Raw genomic sequence first — 26,040 nt, 5'->3', positions numbered from 1 at the left:
GTTTATAGGACCCACATTAATCTTTTGTTTGTTTATAGCCTGTGTGTGTGTGTGTGTGTTTGTGTGTTACTCTCACTGTGGTATAGGCTAAATACAGGTGCCTATTTTAAAAATTGTGCATATTATATAACCTTACACTACATTAGGTCTGTAAAATGTATAGATTGACAGATATACATACATTGTGTGTGTGTGTGTGTGTGTGTGTGTGTGTGTGTGTGTGTGTGTGTGTGTGTGTGTGTGTGTGTGTGTGTGTGTGTGTGTGTGTGTGTGTGTGTGTGTGTGTGTGTGTGTGTGTGTGTGTGTGTGTGTGTGTGTGTGTGTGTGTGTGTGTGTGTGTGTGTGTGTGTGTGTGTGTGTGTGTGTGTGTGTGTGTGTGTGTGTGTGTGTGTGTGTGTGTGTGTGTGTGTGTGTCATGCGACCGTCAAGCCAGCCCTGTCTGACCATCGAGGAAAGACTGATGAGCTAGCCTATTGATTAGTTGCCGGGGAGACGGATGGCGACCACACATCAGGGACACTTGGGGTCACCATGGCCATCAGACAAGAAAGTGGGTGTGGCCCAGTGTGGATACTCATGAATAAACATAGTGCTGGTAATCAGGAGTATGTAAATGAATGTGCTCATACATAACCCAGCAGTGATAAAAGTGTAATGAGTTATTCATAATTCATCACAGACTGAGGAAAAGGAGATGACGGGAAGAGGGAGGGGTGGAACGAGAGAGCCAGGAGAGATAAAGCATGTTGATGAAAAGCTGAAGAAAGGGAAGTACAGAGGTTCATTAAAGAACAAACAGCAGACAAAACTTTGTTTGTGTATCCTCATAGTAAACTATAAAATGTGTTTTATGAGTCAGAATGGTTCACGTCCCCTGGGGGTGGTTTTAGGTTGTAGTTGATCCGGCTGTGTATGGAGAGAGGGTGGATGTTGGAGGGCTTTGGGTCGCAGTGTGACGGAGGAACTCTGCCAGGATTCGTCGATTCAATTGTTCTTTGTATCAAAGCCACGGATGCACACAGCCTCTGGCACTTACATATTACCAATGGCCTCCTAGTGGTGCTGTCAACCGTTTTTTCTTACTATTCGTGTTGTAATTTTCACTTCTGCAAGTAGGTTGGATAAACATGTTTTAATATATGGCTTCCTTCTCTCCAAGCTCAAAGAAGTCAGGATAAAAACTTTCGGAAAACCATTTGATTAGTTATGGGTGTAAAATGGTCCAACAGAGCCTGTGGTTGGTTTATGGGTGGGTATAAACAAAGGAAATAGCTTAGCATAGGTGGTAAGGAGCCCAGATATGGCTGCAACTAACTATCATTTTAATAATCAATTAATGTCGGATATTCTCTAATAAAGTCATTGATCATTTGCTTGATAAATTATAAGAAAACGGTGAAAAATACCCATCACTATTTTACAAAACCCAAGGTTCAAATGTTGTTTTGTCCGAAGAAGAGTCCAAAACCTCAAAGATATTCAGTTTACAATTGTTGAAGAAAAAGGAAACCGTGTGCATGTATTTCTTTCATAAAAAAAAGGACTTGAAACGATCAATTAATTATCTTAATTATTGCCAATTTGATACGGTACATGGTAGATGGACTGCATTTATGTAGGGCCTTTCTACTTTACTGGACAAAGCGCTTTACAATTTGCCTATCATTCAACTATTCACACATGCATTAAGGCACCAATGGTGGCAGAGCTGCCATGTAAGGTTTATGATAGATGGATAATAGTAAATGTAAATGTAGTTAGTACATGATGATCTGAACAAAAACTCCAATCATTAGATAAATGCCAACACCGTGTTGTGTGGAATAGACCCTCTGCTCTTTTCCTTAAAATTGTATTATAATTTATGATGTAAGTGAGTGGAGGTGGTCTTTCCCAAAACATAGTGGAAAACCCTGACGTTCTTCACCTTTTTTGACTTTTGTGTTTGAATTTTCATAGCAAGACCTCTGGAAGTGTCAGGTAATTGATCTTGTGTTAAGGCCACATACTCTGCACAATGCTAAACAATACCCTCTTATAGTCTTACTGATGTGACTGGATCCAGGTGTGTGCTGCAGGATTTTAAGGCCCAGTGCAGCAGAGCAAGCAGGCATCAGAGACCAGCACGGGACGATTTGGCCTTGGGGATGGCTGACTAACTGTGTGGGAGTGGTAAAGCGGCTGGTATGCGGGGTTTCTGTCAGACAATAGAGCACTAAATTCAATTAATCTGAATGTCCAGCATTGGGTAAGAGGGAGGGGAAGGCGTAAAGCTTTAAATGAGATTTCGCCCCTTCTCTCCCCTTCACCCAACAGCCCACCACCCCCACTGCACCCTGTCTCCCCCCAGCACTCACTCCTGTCCCCAATGCCAGGAGGTGATTAGAGACACAGAGATATAATCAGAGGTGGGATAGGATGTGTGTGTGTGTGCTGTGTTCCCCAGGGACGCGGCACGTGTAGCTGCTGCTTGTGTGTGAATCAGAGAGAGTAGTTATGTGTTTGCGTCTGTGTGTTTGATGACTAAATGATCTAGTAGCATGGTGTTTGCTTTCCTGGGTGTGCACACACTTTACACAGAAAGCACTTGAATTGACACTCAAGGCAGTTAAAGGGTCGCTTTACCCAAATGACAGAAAACATATTTTCTCAGTGTCCCTGTTACTCTGGATCATGCATTACACATACCATCACAATTTTTCTTAGTAGTTCCAATAAGTACTGCTCACAGTGAGGTCTGTGGATTATTCAGAGCAATGAGGGGGCTGAATGTGTAAAGAAATGTTGCTAAGTATTTTAAGATATGTATTTTTAAAGCTGTGAGCGCCACAAACAAAATCTATTTAGTGTAATTGCCGAGCATATACAAGTGTATAAGAAATTTTCCTGAGTAATCCTCGCCACAACAAGACGGAGACAGCCGTACAACTTCCAAAGTATGAGACAAACAACCACAACATGCTACATCCCAACACAATAATCCAGTTATGGATAAATATGCCAGTAAAATGCATTTTTTTAAATTTACTATTATTTTTAGTGCATCAAAATGACCATGTCTTTATTTGGAGATTTTATCTAGCTGCTTCTCTTTGATGGCTTGTGAGTTCTTCACCTCCTTAGTTGCAAGATGCAGTTTATTTCCACTCTATGGCACAAGTGGAATATTCACCTCCATTGTGTTAATGTAGGGGCTGCAGAAGATCTCCGCCATATATATCTCAGAATCTGTGCAAGTAAAACCAAAACAACTTGTCAAAAAAGTTGTCACAAATGATCTGAATCTTCTCCTTTCTCCTTCTCTCTCTCTCTCTCTCTGTTTCTGTTTTTGCATCACTCTCAGGGAAGAGGATAAGAACATCTTTGACTACTGCAGGGAAAATAACATCGACCACATCAGCAAGGCCATCATCTCCCAGAAAGTGGAAGTCAATACTAAAGACGAAGAGGTAACTACAGAGCACAGAAATATGTCAAGTGAAACTGCACTCATGGCATGTGAGAGTTGATGTTAATAGTGCTACTGTACACATGAATGTATTATTACCGTGATACGCGTCTGCCCTTCACTTTAAATTCTTCCGCAGCAGCAACCTCACTCGGGGAAAAATAATCCAACAGAATGAACAAAAAAAATAGATACAAAATTGTATTCCCTCAAGCCATCAGCCTTTATAACATGCAACTATATACGCAGGTTTCTTGCGCTTGCCTTTTTATTCTATTCAAATTTGACTTTTGACTGTTTTATTGACTTTAGTGCTTTTTCTGTCTCAGTGTGTTTAGATAATTTAATTATGATTATGTTGTCATATTGTTACATAATACAGTTGATCTGAATCTAATGTCATAGTGTTGGTATGTGGCAACAGGAGGCAGAAATAGAATCCAGAGGATCCATCTTCAACCCCTATGCCAGAGAGGATCCACCTTGCTGAAGTGCCCTCTAGCAAGGCATTGAGTCTGTACCAGCTACAGGGTTATTGTTATGTGCTCTGACCCCTTGTGCAGGAGGGCAGGTGAAAATGATCAGTGGAGTATGATGGAAAATACAGGTCACTGGGGGATGGTTCATGCAGCTCTTTTTGAAATCATTAAATAATGGTTTCAATGATCTGAAGCCACAAACACATGGGATCCACTCTTCAGGCGGAGATGAGTAAATTGTGTGAACAGCTATTAGCATGGCGAGGTGTTTTCTGGATTGACCCTGAAATCCATTCATCTGTCCCCGATTCATTATCGGGCCAGGCCAAATGGCTCGCTCCCTGTCTCCCTTTCAGCACAGCCGTTCTTCAGATAAGCAGGCAGTCGACTGGTGAGTTCCCAGCCAGAGGCCAGATGGTCGAGGGACCTCGGCAGAGAAAGCTTTGTCTGTCCACTGCTGTTGTTGATGTATTGTGCTCCTGCAGCGCATCTAAGTCAACAGCAGAGGGCAATGGTGAAGTTTCTAATCAGCAAGAAGCCTGGCCTGCTCCTGCAGCTCAGAAAAAAGAGACAGGAAGAGGCTCTGTCCCGGTACGCACTCAGTGGGTGTGTGGCCAAATATCCACGTGTGTATTTCTAGTAGTGGCCAACAAAGCCCAATACCAGTTTAGACAGCAAGTGTGTGCTTGGTTAATGAACTCTACTGCTCATCATTGCTCTGGGTTGCTTAGCTTCAGACGCGTTTGTAAATCTAGTCAGATAATTAATAAACGACAGCCATGTAGCATCAAAACTATATTCATGTTACAATGAACCAAAAACTGAAAAATCCAGTGAACCAACAGAGTAATTCAATTGTTTCATTGAGCTATATAACATTAAGGTCACATGAAAAAATAAAATTATCATATGAAGATATTATAAAACGTTTTGGTAATGCTACTTCTTAAAAGCGTTATTGGGAAAAACAGAAGCAGGGTAACAATGTCAGATTAGGTTTTTTTTGGTGGTGGGGGGGGGGGGGTGGCTTGTAATTCATATAGATTTTAGCCTGGTATCAAATGAAACGTGCAGATTTGTTTGGTTCCTAGGCTATGTATATTTGGGATGAGTCAAAAAAGATATAGTTTGTAATTTAAGTCATAATCACCTCTGGAGTTTCTGGAGTATTGTTTGGATATCATTGAAATTGTTTAGCTATCTATGTCATCCCAAGAGGGAGGACACAGGTGCTAATTAACCATTTTTAAAGAAAGATATTTGTCATTTAAAGTTTTGTGTTGCATTCCTCACTTTGGGCGGTGCTCGTCAGTTTATATACTTAATTTTTTGTTATAAATATGTTCTTTTTGATAACTTTAATCATGTTGCTTAAATGCTTGCATTTTATAGCCATTACAATATAATTACGATTGCATTAATATTAAATCAGGAACAATTACTCCTAACAACAGAGTATGTGACTCTAAAAAGTCTAATTTGGTCTAATTCTTCATTGCTGCCACAAACCAACTTGCAGATGCATTACTGCCCCATGAGCTGAAGTGGGATACAGTGGCGCTCTTAATGCCCCTCCTAAGCAGTACTGGAAGAAGCGGCATCATATGTTGAGTTAAATGTACCTGCAGTCAAGACAAGGAAGTCCAGAGAGGTTTATGAGGCATGGTTACGGTTTGTTTTGTTTTGAAGAATAGGGAGAAAAGAGAAGAAAGAAAAACATGTGAATGATTAATTTGTTCATGGGTTGATTCTCTTTTTTACAGTTTAATGTTGCAACAGTCAACATCTCTATGGAAACTGATGATTCACTGTAATCCTGACTTTAAGTAATCAGTTTGGTATGTTTAATACATTAACATGTGTATGTTAATGTATGTTTCCAATGTGTATGTTTCCAATGTGATTTTATCATTATATTACTGTATTTGTGCATCTTTCAAATGTGCAGCACACTTGCATACTTTTTTGCGTACTTGCTTACACTACAACATCTCATACTAACTCAAATATGCTAAACAACAAGTTTGTATTTGGGCAGAGTCAAGGAGAGCGGAGAAGAAGGCTGTACTTACATTTTGCATACACTGGTGTGCATGTTGTGTCCATTTGTGTGTCTGGTTAGAGATGCCCGTACCTGTAACATTGATCGTAACTATTAATCTTTCCATACAGCTTGTGCTTCTGTCCTCATTTTCAAATGAGGAGAATGGAGGCTTTTACTTATTTACACTTTTGAGCAGAGAGTGCTTCACATCAATTACCCGTGGTTTACCTTCCTGGATAGGTCTATTTCAGCCTCAGTCAGAACAGATCCTTCTTAATGCCCATACTGAATGTTTCTGTTAATGGTGTGTTCTCTACTTTGAATGCTGCACTTATTCTGTTTGACGTATTCAATGTTTTATTAATCACTGCAACTCCCCCAAAAAGCCCACTTAATTTGTGTGTGTGTGCAGAAGTAGTAAACTCCGGTCTTCAGTGAAAATGTGGCCAGCAGTCAGCAGCAGAAACACCTGGAAGAGAGCAGGAATAAGAGAGAGTGAGTGGGAGAGATAGAGCGAGAGAGAGAAAAACTTATTGGTATTCTGGCCCGGCTCATAAGTATCCATTTTAACATGCACCCACAGTGATCAATATGATTTAAGCAACAGAATTGAACTTGGAGAGTTTGCTTTACCTAATTGGCCTCACTGAAAAATGAGCTTGCGTGGTTTTATTAGAACAAGGATCTTGGACCTAAGGAGTGGTGCGTGTGCGTGCGTGTGTGTGTGTGTGAGAGAGAGAGAGAGAGAGAGAGAGAGATAGAGTAGGGGGTTGCTGATCAGGGGGCTGCTCTTGTTTGGTGCACAGAGTCTCATCAATCAAGCTTTACAGACTGCATGCAGGTTACTGCGATTTGTCCGTGAGCCCTCTCTGGTCTGTGCTTGAACCACCTTATTGCTCTTTGTTGCACACATGCACTGACAGAAACACACACATCTCGTCACTCTGTCTGCTGGTCATTATGGAACCGAGGGTTCGCCCAAAGGCTCTGACTTCTGAATGGTCGTGCATTATTTATTTTTTCTGAAAGTAAAGAAACGGATTGAAGTGGAAGTTAACTTTTAAGGAGCCAGAGGTGGAGTACGAGGATGCCCATGTGTTTTTGGTGTAATTCACGAGTGTCTGAAATGACAAATATGACACAGCATGCAATAAAGCTGATTTAAACACACCAGTTGTGTTTAATGCTTAGTTGGACTCTCCAATATGTTGTGTGTTTGTTCACAGGGCCGAGCTCTCCTGCACTGGGCCTGTGACAGAGGACACAAGGAGTTGGTTTCTGTATTACTGCAGCACAAAGCAGATATCAACAGTCAGGTGAGCAGCATTTTTCTTTCTTCCTGGGTTTTTCCTGTGAGTATTTAACTGTAAAGAAATGCCTGTAAGACAAACAGGCTCCTCTTGTGCAAGCCTGTATGATCTTATACAGTAATTACCCGTTATCTCGGCATCTGTGTGATATGGACTGAAAACACCAGTATTGTGTTTCAGCTTTTCAAAAAGATCGATGAAAGAAACCCTCTATGGGAAAATTCATTGTGGAACAGCGACTTGCCCAGAAGTGGAGCGGTACTCCAGATCTCTATTACATTATTAGATCCCCCCTCTGTAATTGCATAAATTACTGAGAGCTGGAGTGGGGGACATTTTTTTTAACTGGTGGAAGAACATAAACATTCATGCAGTGCAAAGTTTTTTCAATAACACTAATTCGCTCAATACGAATGCTTTGCTCCGTCTGAGAACTTTAATGCGTTTGTCTAGTGGCTGTATTTTGCTCTAGAAGTCAGTACAGAATGTGGAGATGTGTGTTTGAGTGTATGGTCGATGGGTTCAGGGTGGGGATGAAAGGAAAGTCACAGGAGCCTTCTCATTCCTTGTAACGCTACTCTGCACACATGTTCATGCAAACCCAAGGCAAATAGTGACATCTCCTGCATCCACATTGCCCTTCTCTTTTTTCTCCCCATCCCTTCCAGAAGGTCACCTTTAATTCACTTTGTGCCACAGACAAATCCCCCAGGGCTTTAGCAGACAGAGTTAGCTGGTAGCTAGCCTTGTGTTTAGCTTCCCTGAGGTTTAGCAGCATCCAGGAGGCTTTAGCTTTTGGCGGTAAGCTGGCTCAGCTGCACATCTGAGAAATTACTCCTCTTCCCTGCCCAGCAGCACGACACAATACAGTTCACCGGGCTGCACACTGAGGCTTTAACTGTAAGGCCAAATCAATTGGAAGTAATCAGGCAAATTGTTTTATGTTGCACAACCCACATAATCAGGACATTTCACAAATGACTTTCTCTTTTGTGGTCATGCATAGCCCCTTTTGTTTCAAATGCTCGCAGGGAGGAGGTGGATTTGTGGCGAATGGTTCATAAAAGACTTAACAGTGGGATAACTACGAAAACACTTCACTAATACATTTTAGAGCCATATCAAGATAATGACAGCAGAGGAGGAGTGATGTATAGATGGAGGCTTTTGTCCTTTTGTAAGATGTAGCGTATTTACAGTCATGTATCTATCGATAAAATATAAATTGATATCCCAATGTGCCAAGATTTTTCAGCAGTCAAAGTAGGGAACGTAAATCTTTGGCCAGGTAGTGATAATGGATGGCTGGATTTAAGTAGACTTTTAATTCATGTCCCTCACAATTTTGTCTGATTTGACTGTTTTTCCTATCAAAACATATAGAGGGGAATAATCCAATGTTCCTGTCTTTATCTTGAATCGTAAAAACAGAGAGAGGGTGATTGCAATCTAGAGATTCCTGGTTTGTTGTAATTATTTACAGGTATAACATCTCAGCTTCAGTTATACACACGGTCGGTGTCATTTGGTCGACGCCGCCTGTCAGTGGCGTCATATCCCCTTTGTGCATGCATCAGCACAGACGCTATCATGTCCCCTGTTGGACGTTTTGAACTATAAATTTTAACAGGATGAAGGATTTTTATTTACCAAGGAATTCTAACCAGAAAAAAATGACTGCAATGATGGCATTGCTCCTTGTGTTGTTATTGTTTTCAATGAGAGACCCCCAGCTGCAGAAAATGACATATGCTGCGTTTATAGTCTTTAAATGCCTTTTTAAGGAAATATGTGTATGCAAAGGAACGAAATCTAAAAATACAATGACAAATCCTGAATTCATGCATTCAGGCCACCAGGACCTTTTCACCTGCCTGTCTCTCAGGTGTTTGAGGAAGCGGACCGTGGAGAAGCCTGAATATTAAAGACACTGGACCTCTGCAGTAGAGTAACTGGTAGCAGATTTATGAGATGGCAAAGAGGTGGCTGAGAGAAAAATATAGTCAGCTAAATCATACCACTCTGTCGCAATGCCAAATTATCTCACTATGTAAAGCTTACAGAACGATATGCTTCTCATTAGAACCTGCTCGAACATCCTTTTGTTTTGTTTTTTCACTTGGGGTTAAGTCGCTGAGGAAGGGAATTAAGAAAGAGAAGAAGAAGGAAAGGGAGGTTTGTTATATTAGAGAAAGATAAAAACTTGATGGTCAGCTTTATGCTTCTGTCCTTTGGCCCAAAGCCCCTGTCACAATACAAAAGAGTCTGGGAGGTTTTCTGTGTTCATGAGAAGAATAGAGGAATGTTTGGGTTGTTTGCAGGCTATAAGGGCGAACCAGTAATCTCTCTTGACCTCTACCAACTGCCCAGCAACCAGTCAATAAAGATCAGACATGATTTATGCTTAATTTGTTGATTAAAAAGGGGAGGGGGACTTTCAGAGTTAAAACAAAAAGTATTATTATTTGCTTGGCAGAGGAGGAAAATCGTTTGAAATTAATCAACTGATTGTTTTAGTGAATTGTTCCCAAACCCTGGTAACCTGCATTAAAAGCTTGTTTGATAGTTAATCCTGGATCAAGGCAGGGGAGGGACAACAATAGGTAGCTCTGTGTGTGTGTTTGAATATACAGATCACAGCTCTGCCACCTGCCAATTGGAGATCAGGCACCGGGGTTGGTAGTGTACATTAAACCCCCATCCTCACTGTATCACTGCCCCCTCAGCTAATACACCAAGAGAAAGGGGACTCAAACTGTGGGAAAGATGACAGTAAAACCTCACTTAATGTAATAATGGAAATTAAGGCTTAACCACTGGACTTATATTATGTGTGCTACAATGTATTTAAGAGCATTAATGAGGCACCAGCTTAAGTTTAGCACATTCCATCATATCACAACAGCAGTGAACACAGATTCATCACTAATTAGGGTTTAGTTTTGTTCCGCTAGGACAAGTATAACTGTTTTAAAGACATTACAAATAAGGCAGGTTATCAGACTGAAATATATTAATGGGTAATGACCAGAATAGAGTGCTGCAGGGATGCCGTATTTTTGTATGCCAACCCGGAGCGCCGCTGTGTTTCCTTCGACAAAGATTTATGAAGCTTACACGGTTTGTTCTATCTTCAGAAATAAACTTCTTTTTGTGATTTTTGAAGCATAAACACAATCAACAGAAGTAAAAAACAAAAACAAATGTTAAGCTATAAACAAACTACTGTCGCATGTCTACAACTTCACCACCACTTGCTTCCAACTGATTTTGACAACGTGAAGACATTTTATGTCCCCGACAACCTCTGTAGTCTTATTGAGCACCTGTTAGCAACCGCCTTTTTTAAGACGCATAAAACGCACAAAATTCATGACATGTCAAGTATTTACTAATGTTCCATGTCATAAAACAAAATGTTAAAAACTATTTAACTCTCCACAAAAAAGGCAAAAAAAATATTTTTTGAATACACATACAGTATTATTATTATTTTATTTAGATTATTATTTTCTATTATTGTTTTAAATGTATTTAAACACTATCCATACACAAACCAAAGTGTACAAATGACAATTGTGGGCGGTTATGTGCCAGACTAGTTTTGGCCAAAACCAGCAGCTACCAGCCAAGAAATAGTGAGTTCTCTTTTTTTACACTTTTACATTTTCTTTTTATTGTTTTCAAGGGAATAAGAAGACAAATGATAGCAATGGTTTACAAATCTTTTACTTAACTATATAACTATCCACCACAATTAATTCGAGAAAAGTTTAATCAATGAAGAGGGATCATCCAAATCTCAGACATCTGTGATTGTTTCCCTTTGTGTGACGAAGAGTTGAGGATTATGTCTTTCCATTGGTCCAGACGAGCATTTGTGTGTCCACTCTCCCCGTGGTCATTCTCTTCCCAGACAGTGTAATCCCAGACCCACAGGTGGAAATCCCACCTCTAACCCTCCCAACAAGCGGTAGGGTTGCCATGGAAATATGTATTTATAGAAAGGACATGCCCATTAATGGAAACTGGAGTCTAAACTGCAGGGCTTTGGTTCAGAGGTGCTGGAGACCTACAGCAAAGGTGTAGGAGTGGTCCAGAGTAGATTTATACATTGTCTGACTTGGAGTGATTACTGAGAGGGTAAGTGACAGAGGCAGGATTAAGCTGACAAAGAGGAAGGACAGGTGAGATGCAGGTTAACACAACACAAACACAATGCCAGGAAGGAAACATTGTTAAGGTTTTAAGTAGGTGTTTTGTGGAAAAGGAAGTGCAGGATTTAAGCACAGGGTCTCACATCCTTACTCGACTCACGCTTGCTTTCTTTTTTTTTTGCCTTTCCGTCTGTCTCCATCTTTCCCCTCTCCTCATCACTCTCCCCTCCCCCCAAAGCTCCCATCCCCATCACTCCATCCCTCCCACGCCTCCGCCTCTACTTTGTATTAAAACAACATGATCCATGAAGCGGGGAGGGCGACTCGCAGCACCGCTAATTCTAATTAATCCAGCGTGGTAGCACGGCCACGGCAGGCCCCAAGCGCTCCCAGTCTATCAGATAGAAATTCATAACTTAATTGAGGTCAGAGCCTCGAGCCGGCAGAACAAAAGTCTCTAGCCAGGACCAGCTAGATCAATAGTAATAAATATCTGACTGGGCGGCCTACAATTGGTGGCTAGAGAGCACACAACAAGTCTCACACACGTAGTCTGCATGTTGAACCTGCAGGGATATCTGTGTGTGGCTGGAGTTGAGCCTTCAAGACTGGCAGACAGACACATCTTATTAAACAGGTTCTTTCATTTCTTAAATGCACAGTGTTATTATTTCAGTTTCAGTATTTTTCAGGTTATAGAAAAGTATTCTTAACTGGTATCTACAGTTTGTGTGTGTCTGCTTGTTTGTACATACATGTGTGCATGGCTGTTTGGTAATGGCAGAGTCTCTCTTAAGATATAGATCCATTGATTTGATATTGATTTATTTATAGAATGGAGTGAATTCCTCACTGTGTGAGATATTAACTTAACTGATGAATGTTGAGAATGAGAATTTGGGGTAAAAAAGGGATTTTCCCTTTGATTTTCATGTAAGTTAACAGTCACATTTTGGGCTGGACCAGTTAATCAACCTGACTGATATATCCTCTGATATTAGGTCATATAGATGTCAGTATTGATATATATGTCGACTGACACGTAACAAGGCATTGCAAATGGCAGTGTGAAAGATACAGTATGTTTAAGATAATTTAGGAACAGTGTCTTCAATACTTCTGTTCACCAGAGACCTCTAACATGTTGATTTTTAAGTGTAAAACATCCCACACAGATCTCGATCATAATTCTGTAACCCAAATTTAAAGGATCCTGATCATTTTTCAGTTTGTTTCCAGGTAGTAACAGTTACCGACCATTTTGTTACCAGTTAGTCAGTTACCTACAAGTTAATTTCTGTTTCCTACCAGTAAGTCACAGTTACTTACCAGTAAGTCACAGTTACCCACCAGTTAGTTACAGTTACCTAGTTACCAGTTGCCACCTTCAAAATCTTGTTTGAGCAGCTGGGGCAGAATGAATATTTTGTATTTCTTTATGAATGATTTAATCCATTAATCTACTACAAAAATGTTGGCAGATTTGTTTTCCATCATCAGACTAATAGATCAGTTATCATTAATCACTGTCCATTTAGTAAGTTAGCTCTTGCACGAAACTCTTGCATCTTTCCAATTAGTTTAAAAATCTGGAGTTGCTATGAAATAGTACAGATGTTAAAAGCATGCATGTTAAATAAATGGGAAAATATAACAATCTCAAGACTGCCGTGTAAATATGGACTACTGCAATTATCAAATAGCACAAGCTGCACTTTCTCATAGGAAAAAGTGTTTCGGACATTTTCCCAAAATAAGGTATTCTTGGATTGTTCCAAAACCTCGGCTCACAAATCAAGAAGGACGTCAGGGAAAATATTTCATTTAAATCATATTGAACAAAATGTAAGTCATTGTTCGTGCTCATTTTTCATGAAAAGGCGCAGTAAACCTGTATCAATATTTATGACATTTCATGTTGAAGTCGCAACATTCAGCAAAAATTAAATACTGCAGCTCCACTGAGCGTTTTAGAGCTTTTTGAATTCTAGCTCAGCCTGCTGCTGTAGCAACAAAGAACACTGAACCATCTCATCTGTGTCCTCTACTGGGGTGCCAACTACTTGTGTGATCAAAAACACACACACACACACACACACACACACACACACACACACACACACACACACACACACACACACACACACACACACACACACACACACACACACATACACATACACACACGGCTGGTTGATTGAAATTCCATGGTGGAGGCATTATTACACGTTTGTATCCCTCCCCTTTCCCAGCACTGCCTCCTATAACTAATGGCTCAGTCAGGCCAGTCATAACAAATATCCAGCAAGATTCGTCATAACTGTGTGTGCGCGCATGTGTGTTTGCGTGTGTATGTGTGTTTGTAATTGTGCAACCGATCCCCCAGAATATATAGGGTCTTTAAGAAAGGAAAGGCAGCAAGGTGGGAAAGTAAGAAGACGGAATATATCGAGGAGTTAAAGAATAAAAATGGAGAATAAAATAGGATGGAGGGAGAAATGGAGCAGGTAAACAAAGATATGAGACGTACAAATACTGTTTATACCATGGTATGTGTCCCTTTCACCTCTCTTGTTGTATTAGGACATCATCGAATATCTTTAATATTTATCAGCTTGACGACTTTATGGCAGTATTATATGTATTTTTGTACAAAAATAGACATTTATGTGTTATTTTTTTCCACGTTTTCTCAACAGAAGCATATCAACGTATATTAATACCACAATATCAAATTACATATACTGTGCTAGGGGTTTCCTAGAGATCCTAGAGACTAGAAACAAGGCAATAGGCAGGAATGTATGAATGAATGTGTACATGGATGTTCCTTTGCAGCTTGCAGCATGTAAATGGTACCTATTTAGGAGCCACACCCTAGCACCCAGGCAGGGTGTCGGGGCTACAGCACCTTGACACACTCTCATGTCTCTGCAACAGATTAATAGTGGACTCTGACACTCCCACAGCTTAATGCATACATTAATGCAGATATTTAAGAAAGCCATTCCTTGCTTCCTCTTTAAAAGAAGTCCAAGTGTAATTTATTGCTCCTGCATTTTCAAATATGTGTGTGTGTCTCTGCTTTCCTACCGTATGTACTCATCTATTAAAAGGAGAGGAACCAGAACACACCTTAACACACGGACATAAATGGCACCATAACCCCCACACATACCACTTGACATTTTATACGCCACACTGTAAGCCGCTGTTGTAGGATTCATATTTAGTACTAGCTGCATATTAGCTCAACTCGATGAAATGAAAGCTGTTGCCGTGCTGTGTTAAAAGGGCCTATCGGACATAGATACAGTTATGAATCTATAATATGAGCACTCAGAAAAGAGCCAGCGACTTGACAGTAATAGTGCGGCCTAAAGAGCCATTCCAGCAGGTAACAGTCCTCTTTGCCATCATCAGCTGTTGTTTCTTTCTTATTGGCCACTCACTGGGCCTTGCCTACACTCAACTATTTGATTTCCATCGTTCTTAACCGTCCACATAAATTGTCAGGAGCATTAAAGCTGTCCTCGACCGTTTCAGACAGAGGAGGGGGCCGGGGGGGAGAGTGAGAGAGTGAGAGCTGGATACAGACAGCGAGGGGAGGGGACGGGGGTGAGGAGAGAGAATAAACAAAGTAAGTGTTTTGCCTTCCATCAGTCTCCCGCAGTACTCAGCTTTATGAGTCCCTCACTCCAAATGCCTCAGCCGCAGCCCCCGCTGCCTGGCCATTGATTTTCATATTACACTCTTTTATGTATTTATTTATTTCATATATTTCTTTTTAAACATCATCGATGAGCCGCAGGAGGACAGACGGGGCCTCTGGCGATGTTAATTCTCAGCCTCAACCTCATCCTCCTCTCTGATGGCTTTAATGGGGGCTAAGGTGTCCCACGGGAACAAGCAAGCCTGGTGACATGGGGAGGGTAGGGAAGTATGGAGGGGAAAGACGAGAATGGAGATTTAGAGAATAAGAGGGGCCTTTTTGTTTGGTGGGACAGAGAAAGGTGATAAAATGTGTCTATTGTGGGTGAAGGTATGTCCAACCATTTAAAGGAGCTTTTACACTTTAGGAACTCTTATTGCCTTTTGCTCCAGACCCAAAGTAGTTGTTTTGGGATGGCCAACCTGTGCTGAGGTAAGGTGTGTCACATTTTTAGACCTCTTGACAACTCTGACACAATAAATATCCATAATCCCTGGCATCCTAGGGGACCCCTGTCAGCTCTGGACCAGCTGAGGGGGAAGGGGGAGATCACCCGGGCACCTGAAGGACACTCCCAGGAGGTGTGAAGGACAGGGAGTTTGGCGTCAGGCTAATTTGACCGTGGGTGGCAGTGCTCACACGCTGAGTGGCAAGGTTACCTCTCCCTGCTCAGAGAGGAGACCCAGATTCAATTAGGGCTGGCCCCGGTCTGCAGATCCTTTTAACACTGGGGGCCTTCCCAACACACACACACACACACACACACACACACACACACAGACACACAGACACACACACACACACACACACACACACACACACACACACACATATTCACACATACGTCAAACATAAGGAGAAAATCATTTGCATGCACAGACCTAAACATACAATGCATACTTTCACACAATACATGTTTGTATAATAGTTTCTTGCATCATCGAGGGATTTAAAGTCATTCTGCATACACATTAATAACGTCATGTTTAGTTTACATGATTGTGTGCATGCTGAAAGGAAATTACAAAATGTTTAGCTCACTGACTACATTTATGCTATGAGGACCTTTTACTGTCTACAACTGCTGCTAATATTACTACTATGACTTTTACCTACACTACGTTTGCCTTTCTACTGCTTTTTACTACTGTGATTCATGGTAACTTTGAATTATCACTGTTCCAAAGTAATATTTAATCCGCCTCTTTTTCTAATGGTTTTGACCTCTATCTCTCTTGAACTAAGCAGACTGCTCTGTTGTGTAGTTGCAACAGTGCATGCAAGTCTTCTGCCTTTGTGGGACTGGTGATTGCATGTCAAACCCTGTCCGTTGTGTCTGTCAAAAAGTAAGAAATGTCTGAAACGTTGTTGGGTTTGCACTCACATATAGGGCTTATACATGTGGAAAGTGTTCTGAATCTTTAAAGCATTTCAGTTTAGTGCCATCTCTTCATCTTGTATGCATTTCAGCTTTCAGCATTCACACGCATTCTCTGCAGGAAATGCATTCACTAGTTGGCAAGTATTTTTCAAAGCATAGCGAACCACATTTTAGCATGATCTCCTACCTTCAAGACCTCCGCTGGTTTCTTGAGAGATATGATTTTTTTTTTTTCTATTTTTGATTTTGTCAGAATGTCATCATAATGCAGGTTTCAGTAGACTTTTGAAAACTCCTTGTGGGTGCATACATGGAGATTTAAGAGTTAGTTTCTTAGTGATAGGAAAAACAAGTCTTACAATCACTTGAAAAGTCGTTTGTGAATTTAGTGGATTTTTGGCATTTGGCTTTTCTTCTATAACTGATTTTAAAATCTCAAATGTTTGAGTTTGTCTTAAGGGAGAATGTTCAAGCTATGTGACAATAAAATAACTTGAATATTTAAATACCAGACTTATGGTCTTTGTGATAGATTACTGACGTCTTTCAGATTTTCTCGACAGATTGCATGCAATAAAATAACAATTCAAAAAATGAATGGCCATATGTTTTGGAAAATGGTAAGCAGAAAAGTCTGCAGAACAAGTAATAAATGTTCTAAAAAGTACTAGTATGACTAAGTTGATTGTGTCTGGTCTGTGTTGTCGGTGCCGCAGCAGCTGCTCTGGTTACAGATGGGATACGATGAAGGAGGAGAGTCCTCCTCTCCTCCATCTTACTCAGATCTGTGTTCTGCTTTCTGATTAATGGCACCTGCTCATCATAATGCTATCTGCTGGAATCTGCATACCAATGATCCCAGTCGCCTATCGATTCACCCCTCATCTTCCCCACACACACCCTGGAGACTAATCCACACACACATACACACTCACACATCCCCCCCGCTCTGCCTCCCCCGACCACTGTCATTATAAAAGTCAGCAGCTGCTGCATGCATTGATCATAAATCATAATTGCTTGTCCATTTTTCCCCACTTGTTTAATGTTGCTGTCAGGGACAGTAGGGGGAGAAAAGGGGGAGGCAGGGAAAGGTAGAGAGGAAGAAAAGCCCTGAGAAAGTTCAATGAGACTTTGAAGGAGAAATAGAGAGGAGGGAGGTTGGAGAAAGAGGATATGATGGTGAGAAAGACCTGGTAAAGTTTACGGAACGTTTTAAGTAGTATTTTTTTATTTCCAGACAAAACATTTTTTAGTAATAGACGGCGATGATCCATTGTGTACCAGTAATGTTTTGTCCATCTAAAAATGAATACCAATTATCGTTGCTGTTGCGAATGACACGATTCTTATTAACAGATGTTAAAAAGATGGTGCATAAGAAAGAGATGAGCTTGATTACCCACCATGCACCTGACAGTTTGGGTATGAAATCATGAAATGCTTTTACAGTCTATGGGGACAGCACACACACACACACACACACACACACACACACACACACACACACACACACACACACACACACACACACACACACAAACTGGGCTTTCTTCAGTCTTACATGCTGCAGAAGACTCCACAGCTGGCAGCAGATTTGACAGACCTTTTACCTCTACCTACAAATCTCTCCTCTGGCTCGGACACAGAATCAAACACAGACAGACTGAAACCTAGTTTCAAGCAGAGATAGCCTCAAGAGACCTCTGTGTCAAATATGTATCCCTGAGTGAAGTTTCTGCCTCTGATACGCCCTTGATCCCTCCATTGAATGCTGGTGTAAACGGCTTAGGTTGTATATTTGGAGTATTCTCGTCCTGTTGTCCAGGGTCTGTGAAGGCAGACCAACGGAGAAAACAAGTTAAAGCACTTTCCAGAAATGAACACATCTCCTGTGACAGCCCCTTTGTGTGTTCTCTGCGGATAAACGGACAATGTTTTATTTGATCCTTGTTGGCCTCAAGCTCACTCTCTCTTGCCTGGTGATTCCTGCACTCTGTTAGGACAATCTGGCTAAAAAAGATGCAAATGTATACACAGGATCATCTTTCATTGGACCAATTTTGGACTAGTCACAGTATTATTTTGATCTGTAAAGAAATAAGGCTGTGTGCTCATATCTTGCTACATCCTTAATTTGCTGTCTTTCTCGCTCATCCATCTTGCTTCACCTCGCTTGTGTGGTAGAAATGATAGATTGGTGTGACTTAAATTCAGCAAAACTGCAATTGTACTAATAGATCAATCCCTATCCTTGCTGCTCCTAAGCATATTGCTCCACCCCATTAGGGTGATACACTACACACTGCTGGATCTCTGCTGCTGGTATTGTGCAAGCAGCGGCTTTATTGAGCACTCTGCTGACATCCAGCCCAGCATTTCTGCACCGCAAGGGGAAACTTTGGATGACATGTAAAAGCAAGGGGTTCGGTGCGACATGCCTCCTTAATGGGATGGGAACAGGGGTGCACCAGAGAGTGGGGGGGGGGCTAACTGCAGGTATTGGGGGAGAGTGGTGGGATGGCGAGGGGAGGGGAGGGGAGTGTCTCTTCCAGGCTGCTTCCAAAGCAAATGGAAGACAATCCAATTTCCTGTGATTCCATCAAGCCTCCGTCCTGGATGAAGGGGCATTAGGGAACGCTGAGAGGACAGGCCGCTGACCCCTCACATGAACATGTACGCCAAGCACGCACGCACACACACACGCTCATGCACACACACACACACACACACACTCATGCACATGTACAGGCCAGCTAACAGTATTTTTTTTTTTGTTATCAGTCTGTGTTTTATTCTTTGTGAATTATCAACCACTCATTCATAGTTTTGTTTGCATGAGTGTGTGTGTGCTCGTTCAACAACTAACTGCAGATTAGGGCTCACTGCAGATTAGGGCTTAAACCCCTTACACTTTAATTATAACTGTATGTATTTATGTGCATCAAGGTCTTTCACTTGGCCCCGGGGGTAAACATCTGTCACTGTCCCATTTTTTGTCTGTGTGTGTGTGTGTGTATGTGCGTGTTTGTGAGAGAGAAAATTAGTTGATAATAGTAACCTCTCTCCTCCATGTGGCAGAGCAGCCCCATTTTATTTTTAGAAAGTGCTGTGCAGTTGTATCTACATTTGTCAATTTTAGTTCAGTTCTCAATTTAATTAACAGACAAGAATCTCTCTCTCTCTCTCTCCCTCCCTCTCTGTCTCTCTTTCTCTCTCTACCTCTCTGTCTCTCTCTTGGTCTCTCGCTCTCTCTCTCTCCCTCTCTATCTCTCTATCTCCCTCTCTCTCTCTCTCTCTCTCTCTCTCTCTCTCTCTCAACATCGAGACGGACACAATGTACTCACTACATCACAGGTTGCGATTTGACTCGCAGACAGACAGCATTGTTGCCTTGGGTTAACTATGACACGCTTTCCACGCTGCAGGCGATTTGCATCTGTGCTCTGTGATCCACCCAGAGGGAATAGAAAGCTCTAATCCAATCAGCAGGTCCCCAAAGTGCTGCCCCTGTGAGAGAGAGGGAGAGAGAGAGAGAGTGAGAGAGAGAAAAAAAAAATAGGTTCACTCTGCACTGGGCCCAACCAGAGAGGGAAGACCGGAAAGTGACAAAGAAGGAAAGGGAAAGCATAAAGATTGAAGAGAAGCCTGAATGGAAAAGAGAGAAAAAGGTGAATGTGATAATGAAAGGAGAGAGAAGAAGAAAGAGAGGAGTGACTGGAAAAAGAAAGAGGTGACGGTGGGCGATGTAATGAAAGAAAAGGAGACGAAGGAGGTGTGGTTTGGAGGAAGGGAGGTCGGAAGACGAAGAGGAGGAAGAATTGGAAGAGAGAAGAGGAAGGACATGGATAGAAGTAACCAAAAGCGGGAAGGTGCATGAGAGGATCTGCCGTTGGGAGGGCAAAGGTGGAAAGACTAATGAATAATTTCACCATAACAGTTTTAGTAATTTGGAGGTATTTCCACTGCAATGACATTTTACGGCACAGAAGGAAATGTCACTGCGCCCGCTGGCGTTTAATTTGCCTCTGAGTGTCTGAGACCATTGTGCTCGACTCAACAACTGCCTGTGCTCTGAGACTGGAGGCAACAGTTTGACCATTTATCATCATTATGAGGTGCAAAGGCAGGCTGGAACAGTGATTAAGAAATGAACCTCCTGTTGATGCCTGTCATATATTGTCTTGTTATACCTGCACGCGCACCCACCCACACACACACACAGATGTCCCCGTCCCTGTCCCCAATCCACAGCTCTAACAAGAATTACATCTCCACCATTGACCCCCCCCGACCCAAGGTATCATTTATGCCGCACATCCACATCTCCACATGCACACACACTCACACACACTTGTACGCAAGAGACCACCACTGATTTTCTGGTCACCCTCATGACTCTAAGTCTTCTCTAGATTGACCCTGAGCTGATGTGTGTCAGGGTCACATATGCTCCACAGTTGATTAATTTAAAAGATAAGACTGGGAATATCTTAGATTATTCTTATGAAAAGATCAAAACCAGAAACGACTCTATCCTACTAACAAGTATTGTCTGCCTATCCAAAGCCTCATATAACTTAATTCCTCTATGCCACAGAGCTCCATTGTTGTCCAAAAATAATAAGACACACAAACGAAACATCGTTGCACTTGATGTTCCTTCCTTACCATGAACACACACACTGTAGTCTATTTTGAGTCAATCCTACCGTCCTGCTGCTGTAAATACTAGATGTTAGGGCTGCAACTAACGATTATTTCTATTATCGATTAATCTGTCGTTTTTCTTGATTAGTCAATTAGTTGTTTGGTCTATAATGTGAGAAAACTGTGAAAAATGTTGATCGGCATTTCTCAGAGAGGAGGATAGATACCTAAGATACCTTTAAATACCTAAAAATATTCTTTACACTTTTTCTTTTTTCTTAAAAAAACAAAATCAAAATAGTGATTAATAGAGATTAATTCAGTAGTTGACAACTAATAGGTTAATCATCTAATCATTGCAGCTCCACTAGACGTGTAATGCGTATGAATCTGCAGTCAACCCTATCAGATGCAACATCCTGTGTGCCCAGCTGTTTTAGGAAATGACTTAGCCTTTGTTTTACTGTCCATATTCAGTTTGAACAAATGGGCTTGGGGGCCACAGACAGCCGAGTGAAGTCAAAAAGTCAAACAGAAGTATTCCTGTCATATTGTTCAGAGATCATTGCGAGCAGTCGAGTAGGGAAAAACTGAGATATGACGATATCTCCTAATATTAACACATAATAGAATCAATTCAGTTCATTTAACCCATTTGTACCCAATGATGATATGAAACATACTTTACACTCCATATGTGTGCATATATTTGATGTTCAACTTGTTATGAGTTTATAGATATGGACTGCATTTATAAAGTGCTTTAAAATTAAGCCTCTCATTCACACACAGATGGCAGCAAACTGCCAGGCAAGCTGAGGCTCAACCCAGCCATCAGTTCACAACCTGCTCTACATCCTGAGCCACAGCCGCCTGCTTGTCCTCCTTCTAGTTTCTGGGGAAAAGCCATTTTCTTATCATGCTGTATTTAGTCTTTGGGCACATGATGTATCCATATAATGGAGTATATGGTATATAAAATAGTAGTCCCTTGAGCCCAAACACTAGATATAGTATTATAAGAAAAACTCACTTTTCAGTTTGACTGATTTTGAAAATGTCTTCAGACTTCGGTCATCATTTGTGTTACAGTATACAACGCCAGAGAACACTGAACAAGGAAATTAAACATTTCAGTTGTAAGCATAACAGTTTGTTTGTGTCTGCTTTAACTTTTAACAAACCACTACAGATGCGTAACGCAATAAGAGTAACTATCAAAGCTGCAAGTCACAGGTGGTTCTTAAATCAATATCTTAATGTTTTTAAACGTGGCACCTTTTGCCCAGAGCCAAAGAGTAGCAGGTATTCTAGGAACAGAGAGTTTTTCTGTTGATTGTTGTGAAGTTTAAGCAAAGTAATTTCTCTTGAACCCAAATGTTCACAGTATGACCTGCTTTTGTCTTCCAGGATAATGAAGGACAGACAGCACTACATTATGGTAAGAAGGCATGTTATTAAGCGCTATAGTCCAAAATGTGTATACTCACTTTTGACTTTATTTTCTTTTTCTGCCATAAAGCTTTTTTTGTGTGTTTATCTATTTTGTGAATGGTGAATGTCTTCACATCTATCGCACACTGACATCATTATGTCGTCTGTGTACACACTCTCTTTATATACAGCAGCTTGTTTTCTGCTCTTTGCCAAATTTGTTATCTTTCCCTTCTTTCTGTCCCACACTCCCCCCTCCATTCCTCATCTTTATTTCTGACAGTTGTTTCCACCCAGCTTCTCGTATTCCTCTCTGTTGTGTCCTGCATGTGCATGTGTGTCCTTTGGTATGTATGGTAGCATCTGTGGATGCCTGTCTGGTTTTGTTCTGCGTGCGCGTGCGCGTGCATGTGTGTGTGTGTGTGTGTGTGTGTGTGTGTGTGTGTGTGTGTGTGCGTGCGTGTGCGTGTGTGTGCGTGTGTGCGTGTGTGTGTGTAATAATCGGCGGGCCTCCCAGAGGAAATCAGCACTGGTCCTTAAACTCCCCTGACCCTCTCATGCCCCAACAGCCATGTCCCTGAGGGGCGTTTCCCCTGTCCTCCGAGTGTGTGCGTGTGTGTGGCTGCACCATCTGTCCCCCGGCTTTGTGGCGTTGGTGTGGGCATGTTGCATCACCCACCGGAGATCTGCACACAAAAACACACTCAGCAGAGGAAGCCCCGAGGATGGGGCATAAAAAGATGACTAATAAACATAAGCGATGAACTCCAAGAGACAAATAGCAGCGAATGAAAATTCATTCCCACCTCTCTTTGCACAGGGCCAGAGTGGCTGGCAAGTGATTAATTGAGGGTTTACTGCTCACCATAAATTGTTCTCCTCCTCTACGGCTCCCCCGAGGGCCAGCCACTTTTTACAGCTCAAGGCCCAGGCGAGACACCCGCCACGTGCGCGCACACACACACACACACACACAAACACACACAAACACACTTACACATTTCTAGCAAACTAAAATACTGTTTAGAGCAACAAGAGGAGGTCTGCAATTGTGGCTGGAAAAATAAAGCCATGCTGTGTTAGTCTGATTTGGCTGAAAGATTAGTGGTTCTTGTAGAGTTAGATACTCACGCACGTCACGCTGTTCATAAACACAGTTTGAGCATGCATTTTATGACACACTCGCATGCATTCCGATATATCATCATATCTAATTCACCCATACACACCCATACACACCCATACACACACACTCCCGGTAGCCGGTCTGCCAGCCACCCCTGGTCTCGAGGTTAGAAGGCCTGGCTGTCAATCACCGTGGCTGCTGACATCAGCGATCATGGCGCAGCATAGAGTCCGCTCTTTAAGAGGAGCGAGCGATTGACACCGACAGAGAAGAGCACTCAGAACAAGAGAGGAAGAGAGAGGGGAATGGGGGGGTGGGGAGGAGCCAGAGGGGTGAGAGGTGCATCGGCAAAAGCAGGGACCTGCTAACTGGGTTAAGAAAGTGCACACCTCCCCTGCTCCCTCCCCCTTATGCAGAGAACGAGGAGACCCTTTTAGTGGGGCACAAATTGCCAATGGGGCAGAAATGAAGTGTTTGGAGAACCACAGGTCCAGGCTTGTGTCAGTGCTGGGCCTGCAGATGGGCTTTTCATTAACTGCAGCACTGTACATACTGTACTAAACTACAGTATGTAGAGGAAAGGGATGAGCCAAATTTACTCACTTATTGTGTGCCATGGTGTTTTGTCCTTAAAGAGAATTACTTGTGGGTTATTATTGGTGTTGTGTTAAAGTTATAACCGTTAGTAAGAAGGGTATGCTGTTAATAGAGGTCTCCTATCAATACACTCACAGCTGGCCCCAACCGTTGCGCTCTCCGCAGTGAACAATATTATATATTGTGCTGCCTGTTGAAGAGTTACAGCCATTGTTTCAGCTATGCATTGGTATGGCGATATATGAAACATTTACGTATATCAATCAAAACCCCCCAGCACTCCTTCACATCATCATATCAGTCTGAAATGAGCTGCAGTGTTTAAACCAAAGAGCTGGACACATTGAAATGTCGACTTGATGATGGTGGTGAATGTCTGTACCAAATGTCAAGGCAATCCATCCAAAAGTCGCTGAGATATTTCAGTCTGGACCGGAGTATTGGACCGATCAACTGACTGACAGCGTCCATATAGCCGTACAGCTGCTAGCATGGCTAAAAAGCTAAATGCCTTCCAGAACGTTTGCTTTTTGTCCTCTCCTTCTTTTATTTCTGTTCTTTGCTGTTTTTTTTCCTCCTTATAGATCCGCTATTATTGTTCTTTCTTCTTTTCATAGCATCAGCGTGTGAGTTTGCAGAAATCGTGGAGCTCCTGCTGAACGCTGGAGCAGACCCGTCTATCAAAGACATGGAAGGCTCTCTCCCCGAGGAGGTCACTGAATCCAGTGCCATCTCCTCTCTCCTGCGTCAGTACACGGCTCCGAAAGGCTAGCTCTCCCAACTGCCGCCACCCGATCCCCAGCCCTCATCCTCATTTCATCCCTTTTATCCCTCCTTCATCCCTGAAGAGACTCTATTCATCCCCAGGAGTTAGTAGACCAGGATTGAAACGGTTTGATTTGATTTTCAAATACTTAAGGTGAGTTGGATTTCTTAGCTCTGTGGAACTACAGGATTTAACTACATGAAATGAAGCACACCTCATGTATTTCCATTCATCTAAACACTGTATATCAACTTTATATTCCCAGTAAGGTTGGGTGATATGATGGTAACTGTACTAGTGAAGATTTTACTATACTACGGTAAATATGCCTAAAAGATATCTTGCTGTATTTGGCTATCGTAGGCAATGTTGCAAATCAATGAGCAGGATTGCTTACTGGCAATATTGGGATGACAGGATTTGTGCATCATTGCGATGAAGTATCTGGATTTGTCAGGTTTTTAAGTCACTGGACGCACCAAAAAAAGGGGAATTTCCATCCAATTATTTTATCTGTAAATGCAATATGAACTTACATACTGTAATCGAATATGTTATACATATCACCCACTCCTACTGCCCAGGTCTGACAATCAGCCAGGCCTTTTAGTCTGGGTCAACCCTCTCTGATCATTTGTTCATGATTCAGTTGTTACATTCAAGGAATGCTTTAATAATTTGTCATTTATCAAATTAAAGTCTTCAACAAATATTTTACCTCTGACTTGTTTTCTGCTCATTAGATAACTTAGAGTTGGGGCGGCCTCTAGCTCACCAGGTAGAGTGTGGCGCCTATATTGGCTCAGTCCTTGGCAGCCGCCCGGGTTCAAATACGATCTGTGGTCCTTTGCTGCATGCTTCCTCTCTCTCTCTCTCTCTCTCTCTCTCTCTCTCCCCCGCCTTGCTGTCACTCTTCAGGCTTACCAAACTTGAAGA

The 26,040-nt window shown here is 41.9% G+C and overlaps 1 protein-coding gene across 1 annotated transcript in view; it reads left to right on the top strand.

Moving 5' to 3' along the window:
* The window catches only part of acbd6 (acyl-CoA binding domain containing 6), a 32,170-nt gene extending 6,409 nt beyond the window's left edge, over positions 1-25,761 (top strand). The window contains exons 5-8 of the mRNA XM_083911508.1: positions 3,344-3,449; positions 7,198-7,287; positions 22,592-22,622; positions 24,956-25,761. Coding sequence (XP_083767634.1) covers positions 3,344-3,449; positions 7,198-7,287; positions 22,592-22,622; positions 24,956-25,110 — 382 coding nt within the window. The 3' untranslated portion in view covers positions 25,111-25,761. The remainder of the gene's footprint in view (positions 1-3,343; positions 3,450-7,197; positions 7,288-22,591; positions 22,623-24,955) is intronic.
* Positions 25,762-26,040: the final 279 nt, after the last annotated feature.

Source organism: Echiichthys vipera, assembly GCF_963691815.1.
Source record: "Echiichthys vipera genome assembly, chromosome: 3".
Lineage (NCBI taxonomy): Eukaryota > Metazoa > Chordata > Actinopteri > Perciformes > Trachinidae > Echiichthys > Echiichthys vipera.
This window is presented reverse-complemented; position numbering and strand designations above follow the sequence as displayed.